Source organism: Atta colombica, unplaced genomic scaffold, assembly GCF_001594045.1.
Source record: "Atta colombica isolate Treedump-2 unplaced genomic scaffold, Acol1.0 scaffold153, whole genome shotgun sequence".
Taxonomy (NCBI): Eukaryota; Metazoa; Arthropoda; class Insecta; order Hymenoptera; family Formicidae; genus Atta; species Atta colombica.
The window spans coordinates 2,626,403-2,640,644 of NW_017259243.1; the positions used below are offsets into that span (position 1 = coordinate 2,626,403).

A 14,242-nucleotide genomic window follows, 5' to 3' on the forward strand; every position below is an offset into this window, starting at 1 on the left:
CTCAATTATGGATTTAGAGCAATATATGTAGAGTGTTCCATCATTCTTGCAATTCCAACTTATTAATATTCACACAACCTTCCTTTGTCTCTTTTTAACTAACATCTATTTATATGGAAATATCTCATTTTTTAAAAGAAAATATAAGTATAAATAATATTTTTATGATAAAAATATCATGAATTTGATTTATTGATTATATTTTTTATGATATTAAGGCTGTATTTTGTTCACTGGAAATACTGAAAATCTATAATATAATAATTATAGATTATAGTAATTATAGCTTTTCAGTACTCGTAGTGAATAACAGAATGCATCCCAAATATCCAGCATTATATAATTTTTCCCTTGGGAAATAAAATTTTCACTTTTCACGTTTTCGCCATAAGGAAAAATTATATTGATACTTTATAAATTAAAATATATATCCAGACTGAACAAGATTTTTATCATCTGTTTGTACATGTCCCAGCAAACGAGAATGGATTGAAATTTTTTTCTATCTGAATACGTGTTTTAAATAGCAAATATTTTTTTTTAGATTTAATTGGATTCAATTGGATTCAATTAGATGCAATTGGATTGCTTTCCTATTCAAAATTTTAAATTGAGCAGTATTCACAATGCATAGAAAAAGCTAATATTATTTTTAGATTGAAAGGCATAGAGATATGCTCCATACAATTCCTATAAATTTAGAATAAAAATTTAGAATTGGAAAAACATTCATTTTAACATTCGTGAATCAATATTTCTGAAAATCTGAATTTGTTTCAATTTATTTCAATTCATTCTCGTTTGCTGGATTACGCGAGCCAAAAAATTTTTTAATGTATATTTTCGCAATAAAATCATTCATTAATCATTTTCAAGAAAAAAATCAATTTTTCATTCATAAGAATTGATTGTTAAGAATTGACACGAGTGAAATGGAATACCCTGCATATCCCTGCATATTCTTAATCTTCAGACTTAATCTTAAAACAACCATTAACGTTCTGCGATTTGAATATAGAGAAGCACGTGTTCAGTATTAGAATGTGTAATAATTTTTCATTTTATTTCCGAGTGAAACATTGGTTGTGTTCCAACTCCAAAATATTTATAACGCTTATTGTAAAAAGTTCATTGTAAACACATCCGTAAATTGGATGTGTACAGTGGATGATGGCATTTCTCTCAGGCTCTTAAGTTCATCACGCTGTTAATGTAAGAGCTGTATCTTCTGTTATCGAAAAATATACAATGTGCCAAAAATTGCATAATCATGATAGTTAATTTAACGATTTCTTGAAATAGTTTCACAGGAAGTGTCTTAAACGTGCGCAGGACGAAATGTCCATACTTATATACAACAGGAAATCGTTCGTTACAGCAGGGATATTTTTTTTCTAGTTCCATTTCTTACGTTCAGTGGCGGATTGGAACATTTCGAGGCTCTCAAAACGTTGTTCTAAACAAATGAATTAAAAAATTATCCAACATGTTATATGTATAATCAACGTATTATTTAAAAATGTATGTTATTACTACAGGAACAATTTAAATATCTAATATTTAAATATGTATATGTATCACGAATATTAGTCTATCAATTGTATAATTAATTTCAATTATTTATGTAAAACTGTGAAACATTTATTACATCTAATGAGTAATCCGCCACTGGATACATTTTAGTTTACTTCTACAGAGGCAGTACCGCGTGTTTTTTCCGCTTTGAAATATTCTAGATAATCTGTATCTGCCATGTACTCCTACATTCGATACAGAACGATACGCTTTGTGGAAGAAGAAAAGCAAATCTCACTCAGATGATAGCGAGGAGCGCCATTCGCATTAACATACGGTGATGTACGATACTGATGTGTGTGTGTGTGTGTGTGTGTGTGCGCGCGCGCAAGAAGACTGGCATACTATTACGCATAGAGATGTAACTATTAATTAGCAAACATTATCCGTAATACCTCTCTAGGCGTAAATTAATAATCTTATAGATATCTTTATATTGCAAAACCTTCACGATACGATGCTAAAACATAATATAAATTTATCGAACTTTCTTCGAGGTGTTGGCCAATCGAAAGATCGCACATACATTATATAATGAATAGTAAGTGAAAATTGACTGAGAAATGTTCAACGCAATTAAGCAAAGACTATATTCGGTCAAAGCAGGTCTTAGTGCTTATAAATGATATTTTTGTATGAATTTTACCATTTTTAGTTCAATTTGTTTAATCATTAGGTGCCTAAATCTGACCCTCTTCGTTTAATTATATTGTTATATGTTCTTATATATGTGAATAATTATTAAACGACAACAAAAGACACACAAGAAGTGCAAATGACGAAACGAAGAAAAATAAAGAACCAACAAAAAGCTCGTTTCCCAGACATAAAGTTAAGTATTTTATTTTCATTACAGTGCACATTGACATCTTGATTTTTTTTCACATTAAGGCGAGGGTCATGAGTACTTCTTTTCTCTTCATTTGATTTATCATTATCGTTTCCTGTCGGATGCACGTACTTCGCTCTTTCTCATACATGATGCTATTATTTCTAATCGTGGATTTCAAATCCGTTTGTTCCTCGAGCAATGTTCCCGCTATCGCACGCACGCTTCGCGGATCAAGAAAGCGGAAAGACCTCTATCTCGAAATATGGTATGGTGTATGTGTATGTAGTGTAGATGACGACGTCGCATGTGCAATCATGTGGTACTATTAAAGCGATTCGATAAATCATCTAGGAACGCATTCTTTTTTTTTCTTTTTTTTTTACTTAATATCACATGATTACGCCTAATCTAATTTATGCTCTAAGCAACGCTAATCGTACGCAACGTGTTACTATGTGTCGCATTGAATGTACAAATTCGAGACTACTATCCTAATAAAGCCAGTGCTGCATGTTGACTTGATACTTTGTTTGTGCTTCGTCGACATCGTGGGATCGAGAAACAATCCCGATAAACTAGGATTTTGCTAAGATTTCATACTACATGCATCCGAAAACGGACTCTATGTTCACTCGTGATAAGTTATGAGATTTAGCAAAGTCTATCTTGTAACGTCTACATCATGTCAGTTTCGCATCACGTGGAAAATTAAACTCATTGAAACTGTGTCAGTTTCAAAGCCTCATTAAGTGTCACACTCTGCCTAGTTAACAGTTTTGATCACGCGCTTCTTACTCCTTTTCTTTCTTTTTTTTTAGTGCGTCTTATAACCAGTGCGCGAACACTTGAGTCTCATTTTCCCAGGATATCTTGAATCGACTGTTCAGTCTTTCGAACGTTTAGTCGTTCTCCGATGATGTTACATCGGCAGAAAAAGATCGTGTGTCACGTGTGAGAAAGAGGTAAAGGTAGATCAAAAGTTTTCTGTTTTATTGTGCTCGCGTGTTATGTTGTCGTTAGTATAATATGCACTCTTGGTCGTCGTATGCGGCCCTGCTGATCAGTAATCAACTTGCAGAGGAACGCCTTTATTAAGATTACGAGGATCTGTAATCATATATAGAAATAATACAACGCATGGAGTAGAAATTGTGTCTAGAGTAATTACGGGGAAAAAGAGAGAAATATATGGCGGTGTCGTCATTAGGTCTATGTGGTATAAAATATGTGATTCATTCAAAGTTGTTACGTTCGTGAGTCATCTGGCATGCGCCGAAGTGGGCCTTCTCAAATGATTGCAACTCAACACAATATTTGTAACTTAATATATTAGAAAAATTCCATTCAGTCTCGCACAATATCGAAACTGATAAAATATTTTTGCGCATTTTCTCTTTTCTTTTTTCATGCTTGAGAATCACTCACTTTGCGCGTATACAAGATTTTATTCTCACTTTCTCTTTGCAAATCGTCGAAGCGCGCTGGATAGAAATGGGCGATGCACACATTTGTTTTCAATCCGGCGACGCTCGTGCAATAGAGATTATAAGCTCGGACAATATGTGATTGTGTGTATACAGTCGTACAAAGTTGGACTAGGTCTAAAAGAGCATCGTAACGCGAGTAGAACGCGATAATTCTTCATCGGATGTATTATCTAGAATGATTGATCGTTTGCATCAGGGAATTCGTACGCTGGTAGTAAGATGGATTTTCACGCTCGAGATACTCGTTTCAGATCGCGAGTACACTTGGCGGAGGGAGACAAAGAGAGCGAAGCAGGCACAGGCATGTGTGTTCGTTGTGATCACTCGTGACTCGAAAGCACATTTACTAATTTACTGACGACAAGATCGCGAATACGCAAGTTAATCCGCATATCATTGATTTCTCGTTCGACTTCTCGTTCCTCTCCTAATCATAAGATCAGTTCGAGGTATCTCTTTCTCTAAAACTACATTTTTTTCTCAGATCATGGATTATTTATATTCGGTTGAGCGAGAGCACACTTCCCGTAATCTGTGTATTAATCCTCATGTGTATCCATGTAAATAACATGTAAATAACATGTATGTCACGTACATTTCTTGATTCAATAAATGTCTGCATTATGCACATGATGAGCTACACAGCGTTCCGTAAAGAATTCTCTCTACCTATACCGTCAAAATCAATCATTGCAACACGATCATAGTATATATATATATATACATATATATATATATATATTTACATTTATTATCTACATTATCTACACATCAACAAATTGTTAGAATTAGCATCTTCATATTGAATTTGTAAATCGTAATTTCTTTCAAACGTTATATATCTCGCCTCGCATTTATCATCCATATCGTTTCCAATCATTCACACTTTCATTCTTTTATTATCATCATTATACATCTGCATTTACATTATCATCATTGTTATCATCATCATCATCATCATCATCATCATCATCATCATCATCATTATCATCATCATCATCATAATTATCTTTATACCAGCATTAAATGTGTAATCTCACGACTAGTTCGAAGTAACGATTATTATACAAAGTAATCATAATTCTTCGACTCTCTCTCGGTCAACTTACAATAACCACAAATCAAATTGACGAGCGACAATCTCATTCAACAGAATATAAAAAAATAAAATAAATACGCCAACTTAAAAAAGACAGGGGAGTCAGGGGCAATTAACGATACTCAGTAATTACGATACGCGATATGCAAATAGATACGCGCTATGATCGCATAACTTCGGGCCATGTCAGTCTCTTTTTACTGTCCGCATCTCTTTCAAGGCTGCTTCTCGCCGATTTCATTCTTCAGGCAATGCTATCGTTGTCTCTTCGTGCAACGACATTGATTCATTTCTTTCTCCTCGGAGTATCATCATGTCTATCACTGGGCGAGATTTTCCTAAATGGTGATAGAGTTAATCGGTGACATTGATCCGATTCAACTCTTCCGATAATGTCCTTAGAATAATTAGTTTTCCTCTAATCTCTCTTGGAGACGAAATCTTCGTAAGGTTCACAAGTTCAGGTTAAATTAGGCTGTGGTGATGGCAAAGGAGTGACGGGCTGGGAATATGAGGCCGTGTCCTATATGAACGCCCAACATTCCAGTGTTTTAACGACGAAATCTTCGCGTGGCGCCAATGGCTCGTTGCCGTATGTACTGCAAGATTGTGTCCTACCCTGATACAGATCACCGTCTAGCCAGAGCCCAAATTTGCCGCTGAAAACAAGATCAATTCTGTAAAGTTCTCTTCAACAACAAAAGAACAATGATGGTTTTGAAAAAAAAATGAGATAACTTACTCTCCAGCACCGATTGCTAAGCTCTCGTTATTGCCCTTGATGAAATACAAGTTGTCCCCGGTCCAATTGAAACACTGGAACCTCGGCGTAAACCTGAAGAGCAGAGATTCGCCGGTACCGTAAAAGTGATCGCTCACGTGTAGCGAGCATGAGGTCAATGCACCAAACACCTGTGACAGAAAGAAGTGATTCATAAAGACTGCGATATGTACACATAGTAAAAACCAAGAAAAAGATTATTTTACGTTTATATTTCATTTTTACTTCGCGTTTCGAATAAACAATCCGAATGGAAAAGAGCAATGAGCCAATTTGAACAGCTACAAGACATTCACGAAGTAAGCCAACACACGAATATAACTTTGTGAAAATCCATATTAATCTTTCGTTCAGACTAATTATGATAATCACAGAACTTTCTATTTCAAATTAATTAGGTCAATTGACTTCGACATTTTACTAGATTGAATTGTTTTCCACTTATAATTAGTTTATCTTTCTGATAATATTGGGTTGTCCGGAAAGTGCCGATTTTGAAGGAAAATTGAAACGTAGAAGATTTAAATTTTTAATTTCATTTATTAAATTTAAATCTTTTGCGACACGAACTTTCCGAACAACCCAATATATGCATTCGAGAAATCAGTTTAACAACGCATGTTTTTTTATTAAATAAATATATTTTTAATACTTGTATTTATTAAAAAGCTGCTTTCCTGATATATGTCACCTGTAGATATGTGCTTAGATTTATTATTTGTATACAATCTGATACATAATACAATATCAAAAAATATGTAGATCAAATTAAAACTAATCAAATTAAAACCAATAATATTTCTACAATTTAAATTAAGGATTTAAACATTAAAATTAAGGATTTAAAACAGGAAACTTACGTTTCCCTCTGTGTCTTCAATGACTAACAGGATCGGACTCTCGACCTTAGCCATTTTTCGATACATGCTATTGAGGCTGAAGCCATGCTGGCTAGTGCTAAAGACGAGAGTCCATTGGTAGCCCTCCGCTCTCGCCGGCAGATGACGACAGAGCTGTTCCCTATGTTCTTCGCTGAGTATTTCCGTCGTGCCGATGAGATCGGGCACAATAACGTCGTTGTCCAGAGAAATGGCACTGTTTGCGTAAAGAGCTCGCCTGAACTCCTCGCTCATAGACAGTACCTGTAAACAATGCATCATTTAACATATTTTTCAAGCGTATAATTCGACATTGATACGTATATCGCGAATTCTAATCGAGGAGGTAAGAAGTAAAGTCGTCTCTACCAATGACGATTCCATGAAAAGATAACTGTAACACAGATGGATGTGAATAATGTTCTAAATGATGCTCTATTAGTACATATGGACGGCACGCTCATCAGTATTTAACATTTGTGGAATGAAATATTCTCCTAATGCCTATTAAACATAGAAATTATCTTGCAACATGCATATGATGTCTACTCTGAATATATGCTGAATAAAAAATTTTAGACTATCGTATAAGATATTGGATTAAAGTCAGGTAAGATATTGAAGTAATGATTATAATATTAAAACAAATGTAACATGCTTTTTTAGCAAATATAATTGACAATTATTATATTTTATTATAGATACATAAAATTAATATATGTATAATAATAAGTTAAAAACAAGATCGCCACATGAATAAATCAAGTAAAAAGAAGCAACTATAACGATCAAAGTTAGATGATTTGGAATAATAATTTTATATGTGATTTATTTTAAATACGTATATTTATTTCAGATATATTTAACTCTGCGCTGATTCTTTCAGGCTTGCAATACAATTAAGTAATAATCTTACAAATTAAACTTGATCATAAATTTGAAAAATATTATTATTCCAACATCTAACTATAGTTGACGCTTCTTCTTAATTAATATATATACAATTTCATGTGAATAATTATCGTATACGATTTTAATAGATATTCTACGAATAATAAGTTATGTGTTAATAAATTTATTATTCTAATAAATCTAGAATTATCTTCAACAAATATTTCAGTTTTATACCGCCTGACTTAAAATCCTAAATAGCTTCGAAGTACGCGGAATTTTCTGTTTTTCTAATAAAATTCGAATATAAAAATGTATTGATAAAGAAGTTTTAACATCCTTTTAACTTCTGACCTCCTCGGATTAACTAAATCTAAGCACATTTATAGGGCACTACCACATCCAAGTGTCGTATTGTATTCTGTTAGTTCGATCTCACGTAATCGCAGTGGGTTGCGTTTATTCAAGTCAATTGTCGGATAATTATTAACGTGGGAGACCACCGTGAAATGTGTGCCGATATTAAATTACTTTTGTTCGTCGCCTGTAATCACAAGAGTCGCTTAGCTTCGCACCACGCATGATAATGCAATATGTGCGCGAGAGAATGCAAATGCCACGCGGTGCATATCCATACAGAGAACCTCCGATGATAGAATCCGAATTGTAGAAGCTACTATAAATGGATGGCCTTGGAATAAAATCGTATCGGAGCGATTGGATGTCGCCATCGCGACTGTATCGCGAACCCGAAAGTCGGTGCATAAATGATGAGCAGAATGCTGATGTCAAGTAGACGGAAATTATAATAGATTTAAATAAAATAATTGATGTTTAAAACAAACGAGACAGTTCAATGAATTAATAAGATTAAAAATAAAAAAAAAATCAAAATTAAATAATCATGGAATTATATAAAATAGTGAATATTTGTTTAATAAAAAATATTAAAACTAAATATAAAAGATTATTTAAGAGTAAAACACAAATATTAATGCTTTTATGATGAATTTAATTATTTTTTCATTTTATTCCGATGCCTCATCTAGATAAGAGATTGTTTTAATTACATAAAAAAATGTAATTACATTTATATAATATAATTACAATACTATAACGGTCTCTTCGCTAATTTTTATTAATAGAGGAAAATTAAGGATGACATGATATAACAAAACAATTAATCGAGTAAAAAATCTTCAAGAATGCAATAAAAATTACGGTGTACTGAATGAATACTGTTATTCATCAAAATCGTGAGAAATATTATGTTACGTCTCATAGAGTAGAAATGCAAATTGCTGGATCGTGGATAATGCTACGCATCGTTAAATGTCATGTGCAACACGATGTGTTATCGTGTGCTAAATTATTGAAAAGATCCATCAATTGATTCGAATAATGAAACGATTGACGGCGCATAACATATACACCTGGAAGCGATAATAATTCACACACATCTGAATACGAAATGTGTCGTTGCGACTTTATACGTATACAGTTCTTACTTGATGAAATTGATAATTTTTAGTACTGATTGTAGGTCGCTATACGTGACAACAAATGTGCTTCTGACAACTGTTATATATTGCTTAATACAGATTGGAGACGCGAGCGAGGGAAATAAAATAAAAAACATTAATGATTATATCATGTTTACAATACGAATGACACACAAAGCGTTGAGTGAGAAAAATTTAGATACATGTATTCTTGCATTCTTTTACATTTTAAAAATGTATACATACTGTTACACATACTGTGTAGAGATGTACGTCATTTATAAAAAAAATTCTAAAGTTAATTTAACTTTCTTGCTGTAATGAAGTTTGAGCTTCATTCATTTTGTAGTAGACTTCAAGATAAATTGCAGGAAAAATACTACATATGTTACATATTTTAACTGAGTATTGAATGTTTGAAGAATATCCGAATGACGGCGAAGTTAAACCGCAGGTTATCGCAAATATATAAATACAGTCGCCATTTGTTCATTTTTCTGATACAAGAATAATAAATCATTAAATTAATACAATGAATTTTATGTTATAAACGTAATAAGAATAATACGACATTTCTCGAATGATATTATTACATATCAATTATCACTCAATATACATGTGCAATTTTCATTATTTATGAATTCACAAAGGAAAAAATTATATTCCAAAAAGACGCCGTCTGGCTGTTATGTTTTCAACATTATCAGTTATTATTAAATAAACCCGTCTTTGTATAAAAAAAATACAAAAAATTTCGATAACCTTTGATCTCGCGATTGGAAGAATTTTAGCTTTCATACGAATGTTTATTATGGATGGATTATGGCAGTTGCCCTGTGACTTCGTCAGATAATGTTATTCTAGCATGTAAAATGTCTAATGAGAAGAAAGATCAACAACTATTACAAATTCAGAAAAACTGAGCAAAGCTAAATTTACATATTTTTCTTTAATCTTCTTTTTAAATTTAAATTTTTTTTAGCTCATTGAAATTTTATAGTATATTATAATATAAAAATATGGATATGTTATAAATATATAATATAAATATATATCAACATATTATAATTAATATTAATGTAATCGATAAATTAAAATTAAATGGAGATTCCCAAAAGCAAATTAATTCTTACACTTTTTTTTATCTATTCAGAATTATTAAAACTCCCGTTAAAATTTTTGAACAGCAATAAGTATTATTAATAATTAATAAAATATGCAAATAGATACACACAAGTTAATAATATAATTCAGATTCTCCTCAATTTATAGAAGAAACGAAGATCCAGAAATTGATATCTTGATTAGAACAATATTTCTCTTACGCGGGAAATAGAAGCAAAACGTTTGTTTGTATATAAAGATTGCATTATCGCGGCATGTGGGATTGCAAGCCTATCGTACTTTTGACATTCGTCTCTCATACGGACGGATATAAAAATATCATCACTGCCGGTCCATCAGTTCTTCATTGCGAGGTTTTTCAAAGCTCATTATCATTATCGACCACTTCACTGGGCATCGCGTTAATTTCGATTTGATAGTGACATGCTTCCAGATGTTTCGCGCAAACAGCTCGTTAGCCAATGCAATTATATCAATTTTTTAATAAATTATCCGGGAGAATAATAGTGAGTCGTCATAAATAATTTCTTATCATTTATGGAAATAAAAAGATCCACGCGAATATTCGTCGTCTATTTTGTGAAGATTAATTAATCTTCATATTTTATATACATATATTAATTTCTTTAGTTCAGATATTATATTCTAATAAAATCAACATCTATAATAATAATTTTTATATTAATAATTTAAAACAAATATTTTAACAAAATATTTGAATATATTTAACATAAAAAATAACTAAATCAATAAACGAAATAAAATTTGCAGAATTAATTTGGAGGATTATTAATTAAAATCTCCGATAAAAAATTCTCTCTCTACCAAAGTTTTTATTAAACTGTTTAATTGATATTAAATTAAACCAATAGTATATTCAATATGAACATTTAATATGTATTAATATGTATTAATTTATTGATTTTTATATTATTAGAAATTTTTAATTTGTTACTCCAAGTCGATTCTGCTGAATAGCTAGATTCCCATACATGTATTGAAGATAATGAATCTACATATGTCTGATCAAACACATATCAAAGATATAATTAATATAAATTAAATATAATTAAAAATGAATTACGATAACGAAACGAATTACAATATTTAATTATAATATACACAAAAATCGGTAAATATCAATAAAATTATGTAGTTTTCAAAAATACGTTTTAGAAAATACCTTTATAAATTTTATGTCGGCAGATTTTAACTTGGATTATATGACGTATATAATATATTAGCTTCAATCGCTGACTTGTTGCGTAAATTTCTTCAAGTATTTAGTAACATAAAAACTAATATGACTGTTTTGTTATTTAATATATGTATATATGCACACATATAACGATAAATATAGATTACGCCAGCCGCGAATCTGATATTAAATTCAATATTAGCAAAAAAAGATGTAATAAAAAATCTCTTTTTATTGATTTCATTCAATTCCATTAGGAAAATAACTTTTTTATATTTTGTATATAAAAAAATCAAAGCGATCATTCAAATAAGAAAATAATCTATTTCTTTTCGTACTTCATGCTGTTATGTATAATGCTGTTCAAGATCATTCTTTTACAAGTTTTTATAAAAGTACAGAAACGAAAAGAATGAAACGTCGCGTGACCTTGTCACAATTCGCGCAGTTTATAATGTTAAACTCGCTTGCAATTATTACGTTGAGCGATGGCAACAACTTGGTAGCCACGTGCGCGATCTGAAATCCGAGAAATGCAGAATTGATCCATCTCCGCGTGGAGGTCATCGAAAGATAACAAGAACAGATTAAAAAAATTTTGTGAAAAACATATACAGAATGCTTCAAAGTTATAGCAATGTTAGTAAATAAATTTTAAAATAAATCATGAGTCAAATCTTTTTATTGCGAAAATTATATACAGTACACAATAAATAAAGACAAATCTAATACGACAAATTAATAAAATCCTGTCAAATGTTTGTTATAAAGATATTTTATATTTGAGACAATAATAGCTGTTGTATTAATAAAAAATCCAATAAAGAATCTTTTTATTCTCACTTCATGTTTTTCCAATAAATACAATAGAGCGACTAAAATAATCCCTAATGAAAGAGAGAGAGAGAGAGGGAGAGAAGGCATTCCACGTCATAAAAGATGAGACTTTCATGCTCGTATAGAAAAATAAGTTACAAAAGTATTCTTAACGCCTCTTTTCAGGCAGTACGTGCAAGCCAAGTATCAAAATAGAACGCGGAAGAACACGTTCCAGTCCTCTGACAGGTTAATGACCGTGAAAAGCCTATTAGTCAGGCATTAGTCAATCTTACGATTGAATTGATAATTGCAGAAAAAACATAAATTAACCGGTTTACAAATGGCTCAAAGGAATTAACTAATCTTCTTTGTGAAAATAACATAGTGAATTTATTATACTGCGACAGATTTACACCCCATTTCTAATTTATTATCGTACTTGTAAAACAAAACGGACAACAAACAGTCGTAAGAATTTTTGTCACTCTTGAAATGTCTTATTTTTTAAGATATACACTTTTTGCAATAACAAGTGTGTTGCAATTTACTCGTTAAGAAAACGCGAAGAATGAATCTAACTAAATTTGCAGACTTATGAGAATAATTACACATTCACAGTAACCGCTTTTAACTCAAAAGAAGTACCTAACACGCGCGAAACATTTTTTAAAGGCCACACAATCTAAATCTCTTTAAAATCAACTAAAACTGATTTTGGATAAATATTAATTTGATTAAGTTCATTAATTAAAAGAACACTGTTATGTATTATACTAATCGCAGAAACAAGAAATGATAATTATTTTTATCAATATTTTTATCTAATCGTACTTTAATGGAACAATTTGTTATTATTATTATTTGTGTAAATTACAGATCGCGAAAATATGAAAACTTTCGATAATTAACAATTATGATAATTTTACAAATGTCAATAATAATTTAAGCTCCATAATATAAATAAATAATCTATATTTACTATAATCTATAATATTTGCTGATATTTTTTTAATATTATATAAAGTATATTAAAATTATCTTTTATGTCGTCATATAAATTATTATTATAAATAGGAATTATGTAAATAAAACTCACCGTAAGCATTCTCGACGAATGCTGAAAGACATAATTCAGAATAGGGTACGGATCGACGGTCATATCGATGTAAATAATGTCTAGATATAGTTTTCCGCTAACCTTTCCCTTGAACTTTTAGATATCGTTGATTACAAGTTTTTAAATATCGATGTTTGCTAACAGCTTGAAATTGCGACTTTACAAATCGAGTTCCTGTTTTCAGCTGTATCGATAATTACGATTACAGTACCGATTGAGAGAATTTCGTCTTCACGATGCAAAATTCACGATTCAGTTGGACCGAGGAATAGAAACTTTTTATGCGAATTTCCCTTTAGAGAATCACGCGGCAGTTGCGAGGTTCGTGCAATCGGCAGGACGAATCGATCGAGACTGAATGATGTTGGAGGCACACGATCCGATTTCTTTCAGTGACCACACGAGAAACTTTGTAAAAAAAACCTTTCATTGGGATCCGTCTCCGGTCTCCGTTCTTCCTGTTTAATGCCAAGTATACATAAATTTCCGCCGAATGCTCACGTTGGCCTCGAGTGCATTATTCGTACAGGATCGTCCTTCGATCTCCTAGCTGTCCTGATGCAACTGTGATAGCGACAAGCTACGTTAACGAACCACGCCGGGGAGGAGATACGTCACTGATGTCATTTGATTTGCCAAAATTGTCCTTAATGACACCGGCGTTAATGACGCTCATAATCAAGAACTTCCGTGTGCCATTATAAGATTTCGGATGGATTTCCGTATATCTTATCCCACAATTTAAGCGATCTTTTTTTATACAAGGACAGAATAACTTAGAAAGGTTTAATTTAAATAAATATATATGGCGTATCATAAAATTTTTAATACGTGCCAAAGTTACATTTTATTTAAAAATGTTGAATTATTGTTTAATAACTAATATTTTTGGAAAAAATAAACTCGAAAAATAAATAAAAAAATAATATATATATATA

General features: G+C 31.5%; 1 protein-coding gene across 13 annotated transcripts in view; it reads right to left on the reverse strand.

Annotated features, from left to right (window-relative positions):
* Positions 1-4,843: 4,843 nt before the first annotated feature.
* The window catches only part of LOC108685493 (TLD domain-containing protein 2), a 151,684-nt gene continuing 142,285 nt past the window's right edge, over positions 4,844-14,242 (reverse strand). For 11 of the 13 annotated variants that reach the window (XM_018190314.1, XM_018190310.1, XM_018190309.1 and 8 more), the window contains 3 exons: positions 6,635-6,916; positions 5,736-5,905; positions 5,517-5,652 (listed from right to left, as the gene is read on the reverse strand). In XM_018190314.1, the coding sequence (XP_018045803.1) occupies positions 5,517-5,652; positions 5,736-5,905; positions 6,635-6,916 (588 nt within the window). Of the gene's footprint in view, positions 5,653-5,735; positions 5,906-6,634; positions 6,917-8,074; positions 8,268-14,242 lie in introns of those variants that run through there. The other 2 variants (XM_018190316.1, XM_018190304.1) reach the window with 2 other exon arrangements.